Genomic DNA, 18,630 nt, shown 5'->3' on the forward strand with positions numbered 1-18,630 from the left:
CTCAGTGACGTCACCGCTCTTCAGACTCTCCACCTCACTTTATGCTTGAAGTCTCTTTTACAATGTGAGTCTGTGGACCCTCGTTATGAGTCTCGTTCTTACGCTCCATAAACTTACATTGTAAAAGTCACACCCGGGTCAGACAGAGCGCAGCGTGACCCACAGAGTCTGCAGAGCGGTGACGTCACTGAGAAGAGGAGCGAAATGGCGCTAGTCCTGGAGAAGGCGGCAGTAGCTGAGGACATTAATACACTGACATACACTACACCGACATTTACACAGGTTTAGGGAAGAAAACGTTACTGTGCGGCTTCATTACACTGATTTATCGATTTTACAATAGAGGCAATCATATGTGAATAAATTCTGAAGGCGACATGTAATTAACCAGCTGCACACTTTATGTTTCCAGCACGGTCCTCAGAGCTCTAGACGAATTCTCGTAGTCACTCCGACACTGCAGATCGCTGAATCGTGATAGAGCGCTGTGCACACTGTCAGGATTCCCCTGTATTCCCAGCATAGTGATCACAAGTATGAATGTGTATAATAGTTATGGTCACGTGCCGACCAGTCTCAGACACCTCTCCCAGTGGCACACCGACACCGATAGAAGGGATGAAAATGTAGTCGGCATTCGTCCACAGCCATCCCATCATTACTCCGGCTTCATCTTATTACACTCTGGTAACCTGTTATAAAGCAGCCAGAGGTAAACACAATAAAGATGGCCGCTGCTGGGTGCTTGCCCCACAAGGCAAAATATCCCAACCAGACCCTGCTCCAACCTGTGATCGCTCGATGCCATACACTATATACTGCAGTATATACTGAGGCATGATGGCGCCTATGAGTATCTGAGATCATCCCCCTCAACACACATGAGGACCCCAGCGCGGCTCTACGGTTACATCCGTATGGACCAAACATTTATATATGACGCTGCTGAATTGTGTATTTTTTTGTGCTTTTATTTCCTTTAAGTTTCTTTAGGGAATCTGAAATAACCCAAGTAATAAACCCATCTGTACAATCCCAGTGTTTCTGCACTAAAAAAAATACAACATAAAAACTGCATCAAATCTGCACCAAAAACTAAAATAAAGATAAAACATAAAAAGCATTAAAAACACAATAATCAGAGAATTCTATTTTGTTTTCTTTGTGCAAACACCTGAGAAAAGTAACATTTCTTACTTGTGGTAAGAGAGAACCTCAAAGGTGTCATTTCCTATCCTGTAATCCTCACCCAGCTATCCACCACATACCTTCCATCAACCTCTCTCCAACACACACATAATGCAGCATGAAGGGGCTCGGAGAAGGTGGCAGTGAAGGTGTGTAAGTGTCTGATGGGGTCACACAGCTCATAAAAGGACAACTGCCCGGCCTCATAATCCAGACATATCCTGACTCTATCACTGGAGATCTGGTGAGGTAACCGGACCTGTCTACTGTCATGTATCACTGAATACTGATTATTATATCTCCTCAAACCCCAGGACTTATTATTATATCCAATCAGTGACTGATCTCCCCTCCTGTCTATACTGGGATAACACATCCCCACAATCCAACCCCCTGATCTACTGATCTCCACATCCCAGTAATGTTGTCCTGAGGTAAATCTCCTCCTGCTCATCACCTGATAATCCTGGAATCTCTCTGCTGTTTCTGGACGTTTCTGCTTCTCTCCTGTCCAGGTCGCAGTTTTCAGGTCGTCTGATATAAGGAGATTATTAGCAGCTGTGGTTACATCCAGTAATATGTCTGCAGGACTCACCACATAGATCCCGCTCCTTATACCTGATATTACCTCACACAATGTGTGTAATGTGTGTGAGATCACAGCCACATCCAGGTCATCTCCATCATGGGGCTGTTTATCATGTCCCCCTGTGTCCTCACCACCTCCCTCCTCCTCAGGATCACACAAGTCACCGGTGTCTGGTTCCTGTAGGACAGTCAGTGGATCCGTCATGTTACCCAGCTCCTCAATGTGTCTCATCTTCCTGGACAGCTCGTCCTTCTTTATTTCCAGCTGATGGATCAGAGCAGACAGTGACAGTGACTCTTCCTTTTCCTGCCTGGAGATCTCACTCAGGACCTTCTTCTCCAGGTCGTCCACCCGTCTCCTGATGTCTGTACACAGGGCAGTGACTCTCTCGGCTTCTCCAGCTGCTTTTTCTTGTACCTTTCTCCATTGTTCCTCCAGACTCCGGACTCTTTCCTCAGTCTCTTCTCTCTTTATTGTCAGTTTATGGAGAATATTTCTCAGTTTCTTCTTCTTCTTCTCCGTGGCCTCATCCACCATCTCCACCCGATGTCCCCGATGTTCTCCGGCTGAGCAATATACACAGATACAAGCAGCGTCCTCAGTGCAGTAATATTCCAGGATCTTCTTATGGACAGAACATTTCCTTCTCTCCAGAGAAGTGCTGGGATCAGATAAGACGTGTTCTGCTGATTTGCTGTGAGCTCTCAGGTGTTTATCACACAGAGAAGCCTCACAGTGTAGACAGGATCTAACAGCAGGTACCGGAGAGTCCACACAGTAAGTGCAGCAGATCCCGGTGATCTCCTCTTGTCCTTGCTCAGTAATCAGGAAACGTTCTGCGACATTATGGAGATTTATGTTCCTCGTCAGTGCCGGCCGCACCTGAAACTCTTCTATGCAGTCAGGACAGGAATAAACTCCAGACCCGTCCTGTGTATCCAGCACACGATCAATACAGACCCGGCAGAAGTTGTGTCCACATCTCAGCGTTACAGGGTCCTTAAAAACAGACAAACAGATGGAGCAGAGCAGCTCGTCTCTCAGATCAGCAGACGCCATGGCTGAATGAAGAAGGAGGAAATGGAAGAAGGAAGACAGGAAACTGAGTTCTCCCTGAATCAATATACAGCAATGTTTGCTTTGTTTCTTCCCTCTGACTGGGGGCTGGGAGGAGCTGAGGAGGAGACTTAAGCTGTGTGCACACGCTGTGGATTGTAGTGCGGATTTGGCCGTGCAGATTTTGTAAAATCCGCAGGTGAAACCGCAGGTCAAAAGACCTGTGGTTTTACCTGCAGATTGCTCTGCGGTTTTGCCCTGCGGTTTTTCATCTCCTCAATGGAGGAGATGGCAAACCGCAGCAGAATCCGCAGAAAGAATTGACATGTCAATTCTTTCTGCGGATTGAAAACCGTCTGCACTGCAGTTTTTGATTCCCATAGGGAATCATGGTACTGTACACCGCAGCAAAGTCCGCAGCGTGTGCACACACCCTTAGAGCAATGTGTACAAGTAGGGATTCAAGAAATGAAACCTCACCCTTAATATACAGTAAAGTTGTTGTTACACCCATTTTGTTAACCCCTTAAGGACAGTTTGATGTCACTATTTTGTGGAACATATAATATATTGTATAACTTAAAGATGTCTCATGAAAAAAGTATATTTTCATCAATAGATCTTGTAATATTAATAAGTTCCACAATTGGATGTGTTTAAAAAAAATGTTCCTGTGCTGAGATAATCTTATCATTTTGCCCCGATATGTACTGAATTATTTGCGGGGTCCTGCATGCACAGCTCCTGGCCAGGTGATAAAGCATAAGTGAATATACTGATGATACAGGAGGGACTCTCAGCTGTGTGATTGTGTGAGGGAGTACATTTCCGTTTGTTTTATCACAGGAGCGAGTGTTTCTGCCGTGTCACCAGCCCTCTGAGCTCATCATAAATCTAGGCAGTGACGTACAGTGATGTCGAGCTGGGATCTATTGTAAGATATAGTCTGCTGCTGAACTTTTTGTACAATCAATTATTGATAGTATTGAAGTGTATGTGGCTGTCACAACAATGTAAATATGATGAATGGTTTTCCTTATTCACATTCCTTTCTAGAACTTTCTGCTGCATTCATAACTGCACAGAGACAAGCCTCCTTCCCCCCCTGCCAGCCTTCCAGCAGCTGCTGTTTTTTCCCGCTCGCTTGCCTGTAATCCAATACTCTAGTGTGTAAACTCCTTTTCTTTGTCTCGAACATGTGCTTTGGGTCTTCCATAACATAGATTTAGAATCTAACCATTCGACATACAGTAGCTTGATGCCATTTTATGTTATAAATATGGAAATTACCTATCTGGAACGTGTTTCGACAGAGCTATGGGCCTGTGTTTTCCCAGCTTCCAGCTTCAGCGGAATCCGAGAAGTGGATTCCTGCGCCGCTAAGGCAGCCGGATTCCTCGCGTTTGGACTTTGAAGGGACCCCAGCGTCAAGCTGAATAATATGATACCCTGATCGTCATTATACGAGGTTCCCCCTCCAATATATGATAATTATGAGTTTTTAGCAAATCTTTCATCCTCTGGCAGAAAGGGGAGGGCGACCATAACTCAGCCCCTTTAGTGATGTCATGACCCAGAAGTATAAGTTACTGTCCCTCAGTCTGCAGTCTTTCTTGCCTGGGAGAAACTGAGAAACAGAGCCAACTCTGTGATGCATTGTGATGTATGGCTCCTCCCACCAGCCTGGTCTGCCTGAGATGAGCTTAGCAATTGTGTTTTCTTTTTTAATCCTGTTTTTTTTTAATTGTCTGTACATACTTTAATTGTCTCACATTGTAAAATCTTTTTATACCTTCTGTAAACACTGCCTACCTTTTTGGAGTAAAACATAAAATTACTAGTTTCGTTCCTCCTTGCTCTATATCGAATTTGCACGTGCCTGAAGTGAATTACGCTAATAATTTGGGTTGGCTTCGGACCCCCTTTATTAATTTAGATATATTAATAGAGCAATCGGAGCTGGTGGCGTTAAAGTGTGTTCTGGGCTAGTTGGGCAATGCTAGCAGTGACAGAATGGGTTTTATAAGCTGATTCATCTGGCTGCGGCTAGGAGTAGTTATAATTCCCTCGCTGCAGCAGGCCTAATAGCCAGACACATCCAAGCGGCCCATCCGGCGACCAATTATCCTTGGTGTAGTTCCCTGACTGACCTGAGGGTAAGGGGGGTGCCATAGAACTGCGAGTTCCAAAGTGGAACTGGAAAGTGGGCTATACATAAATCCCTGCAGTTCGTGACATATTGTTGGCAGCAGTGGGATAACCAAAATAAGCCCCTGCGGTAAACTGATAGGTCAAAACTAGCTTGCTGTTTTTTTATCACATTGTGGCAGTGGTGGGATAACTAAGATAAGTCCCCTTGCGCATGCTGTTCCAGAGGGTCCCAGTGAGGAAGGGACCTTGACGTCACTTCTGGCTGCCTCCAGCCAGGAGTTCCAGGCCGCTCTGCACTCAGATGCGAGCCTAGAGAAATTGAGATTCCTCGCCGAGACGCCCACCTCCGTAACTGATAAGGAGAGGGTGTTCTGGGAATGGGAAAGGTTGCACCGGGAGAATCCCAAAAGGAGTGGTTGAGGGAAAGACAGATGGTCGTCCCCTATCAATTCAGGGGTGAATTGTTGCAGATTGCCCATGAGATTCCACTTGCTGGACGCTTGGGGGTCAGCAAAACTAAGGCTCTCTCAAAACTGCTATTGGCCCAAGATGGGGACAGATGTAACAAACTACTGCCGCTCCCGTATCACCTGCCAAAGAGTGGGAAAGGCGGGGCCTGCTCTTAAGGCTCCCCTGATCCCTTTGCCAGAGATAGAAGAGCCTTTCCAGAGAATCACGGTGGACATTGTGGGCCCGCTGGCCATCCCCAGCAGCTCTGGAAAGCGATACATCCTCACTGTGGTAGACTACACTACCCGGGACCCAGAAGCAGTAACTCCTCAAGTAGGAAAGATAAGGTGGTGGATGCATTGGTGACCATCTTTTCAAGGGTAGAATTTCCCAGGGAGATGCTTACCAATCAAGGGACCCAATTCATGTATCGCCTAATGGAGGCTCTCTGTAAGAAAATGATGCAGGTGAAGCATATGGTATCGAGTGCATATCACCCACAGACCAATGGCTTGTGTGAGCACTTCAACCCTCAAATAGATGCTATGCATGCTGGTTGAGACCCAAGGATGCGACTGGGAGCGGTACCTCCCACACTTGCAATTCGCTTACCGAGAAGATCCGCAGGCCTTGACGGGGTTCTCCCCCTTCGAGCTCCTGTATGGCAGGCGAGTCCGGGGACCCCTTAGGTTGGTAAGGGAATCCTGGGAAGATGAGCCAAACCACTGTGAAGTGTCCATCGTGGATTATGTCATGCGCTTAAATGGCAAGATGCAGACCTTGACACAGTTGGTGCATGACAACATGGTGCAGGCTCAGGCTGACCAGAAGCACTGGAATGACCAGAATGCCCGGGAGTGAAGCTACCAGGTGGGTCAAAAGGTGTGGGTGCTGGTCCCCCTACCAATGGACAAGCTTCAGGCAGCCTGGGAAGGCCTGTATGTCGTCCACCAACAGCTCAACCCAGTCAACTACGTGGTCAAGCTTAACCACGCTCGGGGTAGGCGCAAGGCCTTTCACGTCAACACGATGAAGGCTCATCATGAACGTGAAACCTGCGTCCTACCGGTTTGCAACCTGCCCGAGGACTGGGAGGAAGACCCCCTCCTGGACATGCTGGCCCAAGCCAAGGCCGGTGGGTCCATCGAGGACATGGAGGAAAGTGCTGCATTAACCGATCACCAGCGGTCACAGCTGCGGACCATGCTGGAACCCTTCCAGGCCGTGTTCTCCAACCGACCTGGAAGGACTGAATTAGCTGTCCATGAAGTGGGCACTGGGAATCATGCCCCACTACGGCGAGTGCCTTATCGGATCTCTGAGGAGGTGCAGCAGGTTATGCGCCAAGAGATCGATGAGATGTTGCAGCTGGGGGTGATTCAAAGGTCCAAGACACGGGGGCCTCACCTGTAGGATCGGACCACTGGTTCTGCGTGGACTACAGAGGGCTCAACGCCATCACAACCTCTGATGCGCACCCGATACCGCGCATCGAGGATCTGCTTGAGTGGTTAGCAAACGCTAAATACCTATTCATCATGGATTTGAGTCAGGGATACTGGCAGATTCCCCTGAGCCCTGATGTGCAGGAGAGATCCGCCTTTATCACCCCCTTTGGACTGTACGAGTCCACGATCATGCCCTTCGGCATGAAAAATGCCCCTGCCACTTTCCATCAGATGGTCAACCACCTGCTTCAGGGACTGGAGAAGTACGTGGTGGTGTACCTGGATGACATTGCCATCTTCAGTTCCAACTGGGATGAACACCTTCAGCATCTCCAGGAGGTGCTCAAGCGTATTCACCAGGAAGGCCTGACTATCAAGTCGGGAAAGTGCCAGATGGACATGAGCGAGGTCCATTACCTGAAGCACCGGGAAGGCGGGGTTCCATGAATCCAGAGCTGGAGAAAGTGGGCGCGATCTCGTCGTGGCCCACCCCCAGGACCAAGAAACAGGTGATGTCCTTCTTGGGCACTTCAGGGTACTATAGGCAGTTTGTACAGGACTATAGCAGCCTTGCAAAACACTTGACGGACCTCACCAAGCGGAAGCTACCCCAAACAGTCGACTGGACAGACAGCTGTGAGGCGGCCTTCCGGGCTTTGAAAACAGCCCTCCCGTGTTGAAAGCAGTCGACAGCAGTTGGCTGCTCCTAGTACAGACCGACGCCAGCGAGTTTGGCCTCAGTGCTGTGTTCAGCCAGGTTAACTCAGGAAACCAAGAGCACCCCGTGTTGTACCTAAGCCAGAAACTTCTGCCGAGGGAAGTGGCCTACTTCACCATCAAGGAGTGCCTGGCCATGGTCTGGGGTGGTAACCGAACAAAACCCTCTAAGCTGGCTGCATATCGTGTCCGAAACCAATGGAAGGTTGCTACGCTGGAGCCTTGCCCTCCAGCAGTACGACTTTACAGTACAACACAAAAAGGGCAGCGTGTTGTGAGTTCATTTTCTGGTCCACCAGCCAGGCTCCCTCTGGTGGTGACAGGAGGTAGTGAGGGTGATTTAATCAGTAGTGATCTGCCACCTCATAATGAGGATGACGATTGGGCCTCAGGAATCTTAGACTGGATTTAAGTCAGCCAACGCCCTATTCTGGTGCTGGTGATTCCTTCTGGCTTTTCAGATCTTGGTTTTCAGCTCTGTTCCAGTCATCTCAAGCTAAGTTTTTCTGCTAATGTTCACACTTGATTTTGTTGGTCTATTCAGTTTTTTGTGCGGTCAGCCAACCCCGGCTGGGGCTGTGCTGAATTTCCACTCTTATTTATCTGTATTTGCCAATTTGCTTTTTCCTTCCCTTAATAGATTGGCCTCTTTTTGCTCTGTCTCAGAATATTTCAGAGTGCTGATATAGTGGGAGAAGTCTAGTGACTTCAGTGTTAATTTTGTTATCAGAAGTATTGGACATTATTTTTGTAGGGTTTTTGGCAGATTGCAGACAGTGTCTTTCCTTTCCTGTCCTTTCTAGTTAGTTTGGGCCCCATCGTTTGCTCAGCCTATTTTCCTGCCTGTGTTTGTGTTTTCATCTTTTCTCACCGTCAATACATGTGTGCGGGCTGTCTTTCCTTTGGGGTCTGCTCTGGGGCAGTTAGTTTTCCCCTTTTATAGCTTTAGGCTTATTTAGTCCTCCAGTTGTGATGATGCATCTAGATTCATCGTAGGAACGCTCCACAACTGCTGCTAGTTGTTGAGATTAAGATCAGGGATCTGCAATCTGCATAGTTACCAACCTCTCTGGTGTTCTAAGACTTAGCTTGTTTTGTTGTTTCTCCTCGGTGACCAATTCATAACAGAATCACCAGCCATACCGCAGATTCTAGGGTACTCAAAAGCAGGAAAGAATTGTTTAAAAAAAAAAAAAAGTGTCAGATTTTTTTTTTTTTTAATGTATTTTTTCCTCTTTTTTGGGGGGGGCTGTAGGAGGATTTTTTTTTCCTAATGGAGATTAAGCAATTATCTGATCGTGTGGAGCAACTTGCTGCTGAAGTGTAGGGAATTTCCACCTACCTCATTCGGTCACATGCTGCTGAACCAAAAATCCCTAGTCCTGATGTGTTTTCTGGGGATCGGTCTAAATTTCTGAATTTTAAGAATAATTGTAAATTATTTCTTGCCTTGAAGCCTAACTCATCGGGGAGCTCTGTGCAGCAGGTTAAAATTGTCATCTCCTTGCTGCGCGGCGATCCCCAGGATTGGGCTTTTTCTCTGACACCTGAAAATCCTATTTTGTATTTTGACTAATGTGGATGCATTTTTTCAAGCCTTGGGGTTGTTGTATGAAGAACCTAATGCTGTTGATCAAGCTGAGAGAACCCTGTTGGCATTAAACCAGGGTCAGGAATCTGCACAGTTATATTGTCAAAAATTCTGAAAGTGGGTGGTCCTTACTACATGGAATGATAGTGCATTGGCAGCTCTCATTCGGAAGGGTTTATCAGAGACCGTAAAAGATGTTATGGTGGGATTTCCTGTTCCCTCTGGTCTGGATGGCTCTATGTCATTAGCCATTCAAGTTGATCGGCGTTAACGTGAACGTAAAACTACACGGGAGGCGCTGCCACCTTTTGAACAAATGTCTGAACCTATGCAATGTGATGGGGTTTTGTCTAGGGCGCAACGTCAGGAGTTTAGAAGGCGTAATAAGCTGTGTTTTTTTTCTGTGGAGACGCCTCTCATACTATTTCTGTCTGCCCTAAACGAGAGAAACGTTTTGCACACACATTTGCTGTGGGCAGTGTACAACCTAAGTTCCTTTTGGCAATTACTCTGATCTGCTCCTTATCTACATTTTCCACTAAGGCTTTTGTGGATTCAGGAGCAGCTCTGAATCTGATGGATTTGGACTTTGCTAAACGTTGTGATTTTTCCTTGACGCCTCTGTGGACGCCTATTCCTTTGACAGGTATTGATGCTACTCCTTTGGCGGAGAATAAACCTCAGTTTTGGACCCAGGTGATAATGCAAGTTGCTCCAGACCACCAAGAATATTGTAAATTTTTGGTGCTGCAAAATTTGCATGATACTATTGTTCTGGGTTTTCCCTGGTTGCAAACTCATAATCCAGTTTTGGATTGGAAATCTGTGTCTGTGGTGAGTTGGGGTTGTCAATGTGTGTTCTTAGGGACGCTCCTGTTTTCTCCACCTCTCCTCAGTCTCATGATATTCCTGATTATCTGGCCGATTTTTCTGATGTATTTAGTGAGAGTAAGTCTGCGTCTTTGCCGCCTCATAGGAGTTATGACTGTGCAATTGAGTTGATGCCTGGGTGTAAATTTCCCAAGGGTCGGCTTTTCAACTTATCAGTACCCGAACATGATGCTATGCGATCCTATATTACGGAGTCGCTGGAGAAGGGTCATATTACACCATCCTCATCACCTTTATGTGCTGGGGGTTTTTTTGTGGCCAAGAAAGATGGTTCATTAAGACCGTGTATTGATTATCGTTCCCTTAACAAGATGACGGTTAAATATCAGTACCCGTTACCCCTGATGTCTGATTTATTCTCCAGAGTTAAGAGTGCCTGCTGGTTTACTAAGCTTGACCTCAGGGGGGCGTATAATCTTATTCGCCTCAAGCACGGGGATGAATGGAAGACGGCGTTTAATACTCCGGAGGGACATTTTGAGTACCTGGTGATGCCTTTTGGGCTCACTAATGCCCCTTCTGTCTTACAGTCCTTTATGAATGATATTTTCTGTAACCTTGTGGATAAGTTTTTGATCATCTATCTGGATGATATTTTGATCTTTTCTAGTGATTGGGATTCTCATGTGGAACATGTCCGGACTGTGTTCCGGATTTTGAGGGAGAATTCCCTGTTTGTTAAGGGATCGAAATGCCTCTTTGGTGTACAGAGGATTTCATTTTTGGGATTTATCTTGTCTCCGTCGACTATTGAAATGGACCCAGCCAAGGTACAGGCCATTTATGATTGGGTTCAGCCTACTTCTTTGAAGGCTCTCCAGAAGTTTTTGGGTTTTGCTAATTTCTATCGTAAATTTATAGGTAATTTTTCTGGGATTGTCAAACCACTGACTGATCTGACCAAGAAGGGAGCTGATGTGCTGAATTGGTCTCCTGAGGCTGTCTCAGCATTTCAGGAGCTTAAGCGGAGATTTACTTCAGCTCCAGTTTTACAGCAACCTGATGTCTCACTTCCATTTCAGGTGGAGGTAGATGCTTCTGAGATTGGTGCAGGAGCTGTTTTGTCCCAAAAAGACCCTGTGACTTCTAAGATGAATCCCTGTGCCTTCTTTTCTCGAAAGTTCACCCCATCTGAACGCAACTATGACGCGGGGAATCGGGAATTGTTGGCCATGAAATGGGCATTTGAGGAGTGGAGACATTGGTTGGAGGGAGCTAGACATCAAGTTGTGGTCCTCACCAATCACAAGAATTTGATTTATCTGGAGTCGGACAAATGTTTGAATCCTAGACAGGCTAGATGGGCCTTGTTTTTCACACGTTTTAATTTCGTGGTCTCTTTTCTTCCGGGCACTAAGAATGTTAAGGCAGACGCCCTTTCTAGGAGTTTCTTTGCCGATTCTCTTAGTGTGACCGAGCCTACTACCATCCTAGGTGAGGGGGTAGTGCTTTCTGCCATTTCGCCCGATTTGAGACTCGCCCTGGAGGAATTTCAGGAGGATAAACCTGAGCGTTGCCCTATGGGAAAATTGTATGTTCCTGACCAGTGGAGAAAGAGAGTGATGTCTGAAATTCATTGCTCCGCATTGACTGGTCATCCAGGTATTTTTGGTACCAGAGATTTGGTGAGTCGGTCGTTTTGGTGGCCTGCCTTATCTCGTGATGTCAGGAATTTTGTACAGTCCTGTGGGACTTGTTCTCGGTCTAAACCCTGTTCTCGTTCTAGTGGGTTGCTGATGCCCCTGCCGGTGCCCAAGAGGCCATGGACCCATATCTCAATGGATTTTATTTCTGATCTTCCTGTCTCTCAGAGAATGACTGTTATTTGGGTGATTTGTGATAGATTTTCGAAGATGGTCCATCTTGTACCACTCCCAAAGTTGCCATCTTCCGCTGAGTTGGTGCCCTTGTTTTTACAACAGGTGGTTCGGTTACATGGGATTCCTGAGAACATTGTGTCCGACAGAGGAGTTCAGTTTGTTTCCAGATTCTGGAAAACCTTTTGTTCCAATCTGGGAATTCAGTTATCCTTCTCCTCCGCATTTCATCCCCAGACCAATGGACAGACTGAGAGAACAAACCAGACCTTAGAGTCTTATTTAAGATGTTTTGTATCTGCTGATCAGGATGATTGGGTCTCATTTTTGCCCTTGGCCGAATTCGCACTGAACAATAGAGCTAGTTCCGCCACTTTGATGTCACCCTTTTTCTGTAATTTTGGGTTTCATCCTCGTTTCTCTTCAGGGCAAGAGGAATCTTCGTCCTGCCCAGGTGTGGACACTGTGGTTGAGAGAATGCAGCAGATATGGGACCAAGTGGTGGATAAGTTGTCACTCTCTCAGGAAAAGGCCCAGCGATTTTCCAACCGGCATAGGACCATTGGTCCCCGGTTTAAAGTGGGTGATTTGGTTTGGTTGTCATCTAAGAATATTTCTATGAAGGTTGCATCTCCAAAATTTAAGCCAAAATTTATTGGACCTTATAAGATTTTGGAGATTCTTAATCCTGTTTCTTTTCGATTGGCTCTTCCAGTTACGTTCAAGATCCATAACGTATTTCACAAGTCTCTGTTGAAGAGGTTTGTTGAGCCAGTGGTTCCTATGGCGGCATCTCCTGACCCTGTGTTGGTTGAAGGCAATATGGAATATGAGGTGGAGAAAATATTGGATTCTCGTTTGGTTAGACGGAGACTCCAGTATTTAGTCAAATGGAAGGGTTATGGCCAGGAGGATAATTTTTGGGTCTCTGCCTCTGATATTCATGCCAATAGATTGGTTCGTGCTTTTCACCGGGCCCATCCTGATCGGCCTGGTGGCGTGGATGAGGGTTCGGTGACCCCTCCTTAAGGGGGGGTACTGTTGTGAGTTCACTTTCTGGTCCACCAGCCAGGCTCCCTCTGGTGGTGACAGGAGGTAGTGAGGCTGATTTAATCAGTAGTGATCTGCCACCTGATAATGAGGATGAAGATTGGGCTTCAGGAATCTTAAACTGGATTTAAGACAGCCAACGCCCTATTCTGGTGCTGGTGATACCTTCTGGCTTTTCAGCTCTTGGTTTTCAGCTCTGTTCCAGTCATCTCAAGCTAAGTTTTTCTGCTAATGTTCACACATGATTTTGTTGGTCTATTCAGTTTTTTGTGCGGTCAGCCAGCCCCGGCTGGGGCTGTGCTGAATTTCCACTCTTATTTTTCTGTATTTGCTAATTTGCTTTTTCCTTCCATTATTAGATTGGCCTCTTTTTGCTCTGTCTCAGAATATTTCAGAGTGCTGATATAGTAGGAGAAGTCTAGTGACTTCAGGGTTAGTTTTGTTATCAGAAGTGTTGGACATTATTTTTGTAGGGTTTTTGGCAGCTTGCAGACAGTGTCTTTCCTTTCCTGTCCTTTCTAGTTAGTTTGGGCCCCATCGCTTGCTCAGTCTATTTTCCTGCCTGTGTTTGTGTTTTCATCTTTTCTCACCGTCAATACATGTGTGGGGGCTGTCTTTCCTTTGGGGTCTGCTCTGGGGCAGTTAGTTTTCCCCTTTTCTTTCTTTAGGCTTATTTAGTCCTCCGCTTGAGACGAGGCGTCTAGATTCATCGTAGGAACGCTCCACGACTGCTGCTAGTTGTTGTGATTAGGATCAGGGATCTGCAATCTGTATAGTTACCAATCTCTCTGGTGTTCTGAGACTTAGCTTGCTTTGTTGTTTCTCCTTGGTGACACATTCATAACAGCAGCGAGTATGGAAATGCAGATGGGTTGTCCCGCCAGGGCGAATCCGCTGGGTGCACATGGCGGAGTACCGAGAGGTCCTGCCTCCGTATCGCACACCAGAAGGGGGAGGTGTCACGATAATGTAAATATGACGAATGGTTTTCCTTATTCACATGCTTTTCTAGAACTTTCTGCTGCATTCATAGCTGCACAGAGACAAGCGACCCCCCCCTTCCCCCCTGCTAGCCTGCCAGCAGCTGCTGCTTTCTCCCACTCGCTTGCCTGTAACCCAATACTCTAGTTTGTAAACTCCTTTTCTTTGTCTCGAACATGTGCTTTGGGTCTTCCATAACATAGATTTAGAATCTAACCATTCGACATAGCTGGACGCCAGTTTATGTTATAAATAGCTACTGGGCCTGTTTTTCCAGCCTCCAGCTTCAGCGGAATCTGAGAAGTGGATTCCTGCACAGCCGAGGCAGCCCAATGCCTTGCGTTTGGACTTGAATGGACCCCAGCATGAAGCTGAATAAGATGATACCCTGTTTGTCACTATACGAGGTTCCCCCTCCGAGATATGATAATTATGAGTTTTTAGCAAGTCTTCCATTCTCTGGCAGAAAGGGGAGGGCGACCATAACTCAGCCCCTTTAGTGATGTCATGATCCAGAAGTATAAGTTACTGTCCCTCAGTCTGCAGTCAGTCTTGCCTGGGAGAAACTGAGATACAGAGCCAACTCTGTGATGCATTGCGATGTATGGCTCTTCCCACCAGCCTGGTCTGCCTGAGATGATTTAAGCAATTGTGTTTTCTTCTTTAATCCTGCTTTTTTGTAATTGTCTGTACATAATTTAATTGTCTCATGTTGTAAAATCTTTTTATACCATCTGTAAACACTGCCTAACTTTTTGGAGTAAAATATAAAATTACTAGTTTCATTCCTCCTTGCTCTATAACGAATTTGCATGTGCCTGAAGTGAATTACGCTACTAATTTGGGTTGGCTTCGGAACTCCTTTATTAATTTAGAAATATTAATAGAGCAATCGGAGCTGGTGGCGGAGAAGTGTGTTCTTGGCTAGTTGGGCAATGCTGGCAGTGACAGAATGGGTTTTGTAAGCTGATTTGTCTGGCTGCGGCTAGGAATAGTTATAATTCCCTCATTGCAGTGTGCTTAATAGCCAGACACAGCCAAGCGGCCCATCCAGCGACCAATTATCCTAGGTGTAGTTCCCAGACTGATCTGAGGGTAAAGGGGGCACCAGAGAGCTGCGAGTTCCAAAGTGGAACTGGAAAGTGGGATATACATAAATCCCTGTAGTTCGTGACATATTGTTGGCGGCAGTGGGATAACTAAAATAAGCCCCTGCGGTAAATTGATAGGTCAACACTAGCTTGCTGTTTTTCATCACATTGTGGCAGCGGTGGAATAACTAAGATAAGCCCCCCCACGCATGGGATAGCCGTGTGCCGACCGAAGGTCATGCCCTTACATGACAGTGGCAGATGACTTTTCTTGGTGCTTTGTAATACAGTCACGCTTGATGTAGATCAGGGGTTTCAAACTCGGCTGAGTATATGGGACGTATGTAGAAAAAATTTGAATTTGGGGGTCACATTCTTTGAAGGACAGACTGACATTTTTAGTGATACCATTTTTTTCTATACAACTTTTGAACATTTTTGCCGTGTTTATTTTATTTTTTTAGAGCTTGAGTTGTATACATGTGGTGATAAATGTGCACTCATATTGTACTGTAGTTATGTCCCCATATTGTAGTTATGTCCCCATACAGATCCCCATGCTTTAGTTCCCACTTAGTTACCCCATATATGTAGTATGATGGCCTCAGTTCTCTCCATATACACGGTATATAGCATGATGGCCCACAGCCTGTTCATATAAAAAATACTGATTCCCGGTACCACAGCCTCTGTCTTATCTTCTGGCCTGTAGAGCAGCGCGAGACAATGAGGTCATCGTCCCACCTGCGAGAGCATGCTGAGGTCTCAGAAGCCGAGGTCTGCTGCTTATGAGGTAAACTGATGCATAATGCCGTGTCTGTTGCCGTCACCATCACAGTACAGCAGACACGGAAGCAAATCAGGAGTTGTTATGAAGTTTGGGACGCCATAGATTGTTTTGAGGGTTTCTCCTTTTTAATGTTGTTCATATTCTCAACAGTATGATTTTGGACAGTGTCTTTAGAAACTGAGACATTCTTATGCATATCTTGGACCAGAGGGTGGGTGGCGTAGTGTTATGTGTGCTATTCCAACTCCACTGACCATTAGAAGGTGCAGAAATGACGTGTGCTACTAAAGGGGAGAGATGGACGATCTCCTGGTCCTCTGAGAACAATGTCAGATGCCTTACCCTGCCAGGCAATTTGACAAGTAGGGCCTTCCCTGGAGTCTGATCCTAAACTAAGTGTGGGTTGCTGTATATTGGATATAGTGCTTATTCCAAGAAGTTCTGCAGATTCTGGGAGTTTTTTTAGCATGGTGACTGAGTGCCTGGGCTGATGACACTTGACTGAATTCTCTGGTTTTGTGGTGTAATCCCTGGAACAGGACAGTTTGTGAACAGTTTGTGCACCGATGTTTTTACATGGAGGGCGGAAGAGATTAAAACCTCATGTTCTCGATTACTGTAATACACTGTGGATACTGTGTATTATCTATATCATCTCTATCTACTGTATCTTCCTATGTAATCTGTAGGAATACTGTGTCAGACGTGTCCCAGCGTAATACATATTATTATAAAGCACCATTGGTTCCATGGTGCTGTACATGAGAAGGGGTTACATACAAATTACAGATATCACTTAAAGTAAACTAGCAATGACAGACTGATATAGAGGGGAGAGAGGACCCTGCCCTTTCGGGCTTACATTCTACAGGATGGTGGGAAAGGAGACAGTAGTTTGGGGGGGTTACAGCAGCTCCAGTGATGGTGAGGTGGTAGCTCCAGTAGTGGTGAGGAGGCAGCGGGGATTATTGCAGGCTGTAAGCTTTCCTGAAGATGGGTTTTCAGATTCTGTCTGAAGGATCCGAGTGTGGCTGATAGTCGGACGTGTTGGGGCAAAGAATTCCAGAGGATGGGGGATATTCGGGAGAAGTCTTGAAGACAGTTGGTTGAGGAGCGAATAAGTGTGGAGGAGAGGAGGTCTTGGGGAGGACCAGAGATTACGTAAGGGAAGATATCGGGAGATTAGCTCAGAGATATATGGAGGAGACAGGTTACTGGCCTTGTAGGTCAGTATTAGTAACTTGAATTGGATACGCTGAGGGAATGGGAGCCAGTGAAGAGATATGCAGAGAGGAGAAGCGGAGGAGTAGCGAGGAGAGAGATGGATTAGTCAGGTGGCAGAGCTAAGGATGGACTGGAGAGGTGCGAGGTTGTTAGCAGGGAGGCCACAGAAAAGGATGTTGTAGTAGTTGAGGCAGGAGATGATGAGGGCATGCACAAGCATTTTAGTAGATAGAGGGTTGAGGAAGGGATGGATTCTGGAAATGTTTTTGAGCTGGAGGCGACAGGAGGTGGAGAGAGCTTGGATGTGTGTTTTGAAGGACAGGGCAGTCAAGGGTTACTCCGAGGCAGCGGACCTCTGGTATGGGGGAAAGCGTCAATTGTTATAGATAGGTCAGGTAAGGAAGATCTGTGAGATGGGGGAAAGATGATCAGTTCAGATTTGTCCACATTGAGTTTGAGAAAGCGAGAGAAGGAGGAGGACATGGCTGATAGACACTCCGTGATTCTGGAGAGCAGAGAGGTGATGTCTGGGCCAGAGAGGTAGATCTGAGTATCATCGGCATAAAGGTGGTACTGGAATCCATGGGACTTTATGAGTTGCCCCAGGCCAAGTGTATAGATTGAGAAGCGTAGCGGTCCTAGAACAGAGCCTTGGGGGACTCCAACAGAGAGAGGGTGGGATGAGGAGGTAGTGTGGGAGTGGGAGACGCTGAATGTGTGGTTGGAAAGGTATGAGGAGATCCAGGATAGGGCGAGGTCTTTGATGCCAAAGCAGGAGAGGATCTGTAGTAGGAGGCAGTGGTCAACTGTGTCGAAAGCAGAGGACAGGTCTAGAAGAAGGAGTATATAGTAATGTCCGTTAGCTTTGGCTGTAAGTAGGTCGTTGGTCATTTTGGTCAGGGCTGTCTCAGTGGAATGATGGGGATGGAAACCAGATTCTAGATTGTCAAAGAGCAAGATAGATGCGAGGTAGGAGGAAAGTTCAGCGTGGACGTGCTGTTCCAGGAGTTTGGAAGCGAATGGGAGCAGCGATATTGGGGGATAGCTGGACATGGCTGTTGGGTCGACGGTTGGCTTTTTAAGGATAGGCGTGCTTGTGGCATGTTTGAAAGCAGAAGGTAAGGTACCAGAATTTAGTGATAGGTTGAAGAGGTGGGTTAGGGATGGGATAAGAGTAGTGGTGATGCTGGGAAGGAGGTGGGATGAGATAGGGTCAAGTGCACAAGTGGTGAGATGTGATTTGGAGAGTAGATGAGAGTAGATGAGCAAGCTCCCCTTCAGTGATGTTCGATAGGGAGGTTATGGGGTTTGGGCTTTGGTGTCGTGGTCAAAGGGGTTGTGGTGGTTGAGCAATAAAGACTTGCTGTGTTTGATCTATCTTGCTTTTGAAGTGTGTGGAAAAGTCCTCGGCAGAGATTAGGGAAGTCGGAGGGGGTAGTAGTGGGCGGAGGAGGGAGTTAAAAGTATTGAAAAACTGTTTGGGGTTGTGAGATAAGGAAGATACAAGGGATGTAAAGTAGGCCTGTTTAGCAGAGGTGAGGGCAGATTTGAATGCGAGTGTTGCTTGTTTGAGTGCAGTGAACACACACTATTCCA

The 18,630-nt window shown here is 46.4% G+C and overlaps 1 protein-coding gene across 1 annotated transcript; it reads right to left on the reverse strand.

Annotated features, from left to right (window-relative positions):
* Nucleotides 1-30: 30 nt before the first annotated feature.
* Nucleotides 31-2,863, reverse strand: LOC141083386 (E3 ubiquitin/ISG15 ligase TRIM25-like). The gene has a single exon (XM_073567604.1). The coding sequence runs from the start codon at nt 2,834-2,836 to the stop codon at nt 1,232-1,234; it is 1,605 nt and encodes a 534-aa protein (XP_073423705.1). The 5' UTR covers nt 2,837-2,863; the 3' UTR covers nt 31-1,231.
* Nucleotides 2,864-18,630: the final 15,767 nt, after the last annotated feature.

Source organism: Dendrobates tinctorius, unplaced genomic scaffold (genome assembly GCF_039654945.1).
Source record: "Dendrobates tinctorius isolate UK_male_01 unplaced genomic scaffold, ASM3965494v1 ptg000020l, whole genome shotgun sequence".
Lineage (NCBI taxonomy): Eukaryota > Metazoa > Chordata > Amphibia > Anura > Dendrobatidae > Dendrobates > Dendrobates tinctorius.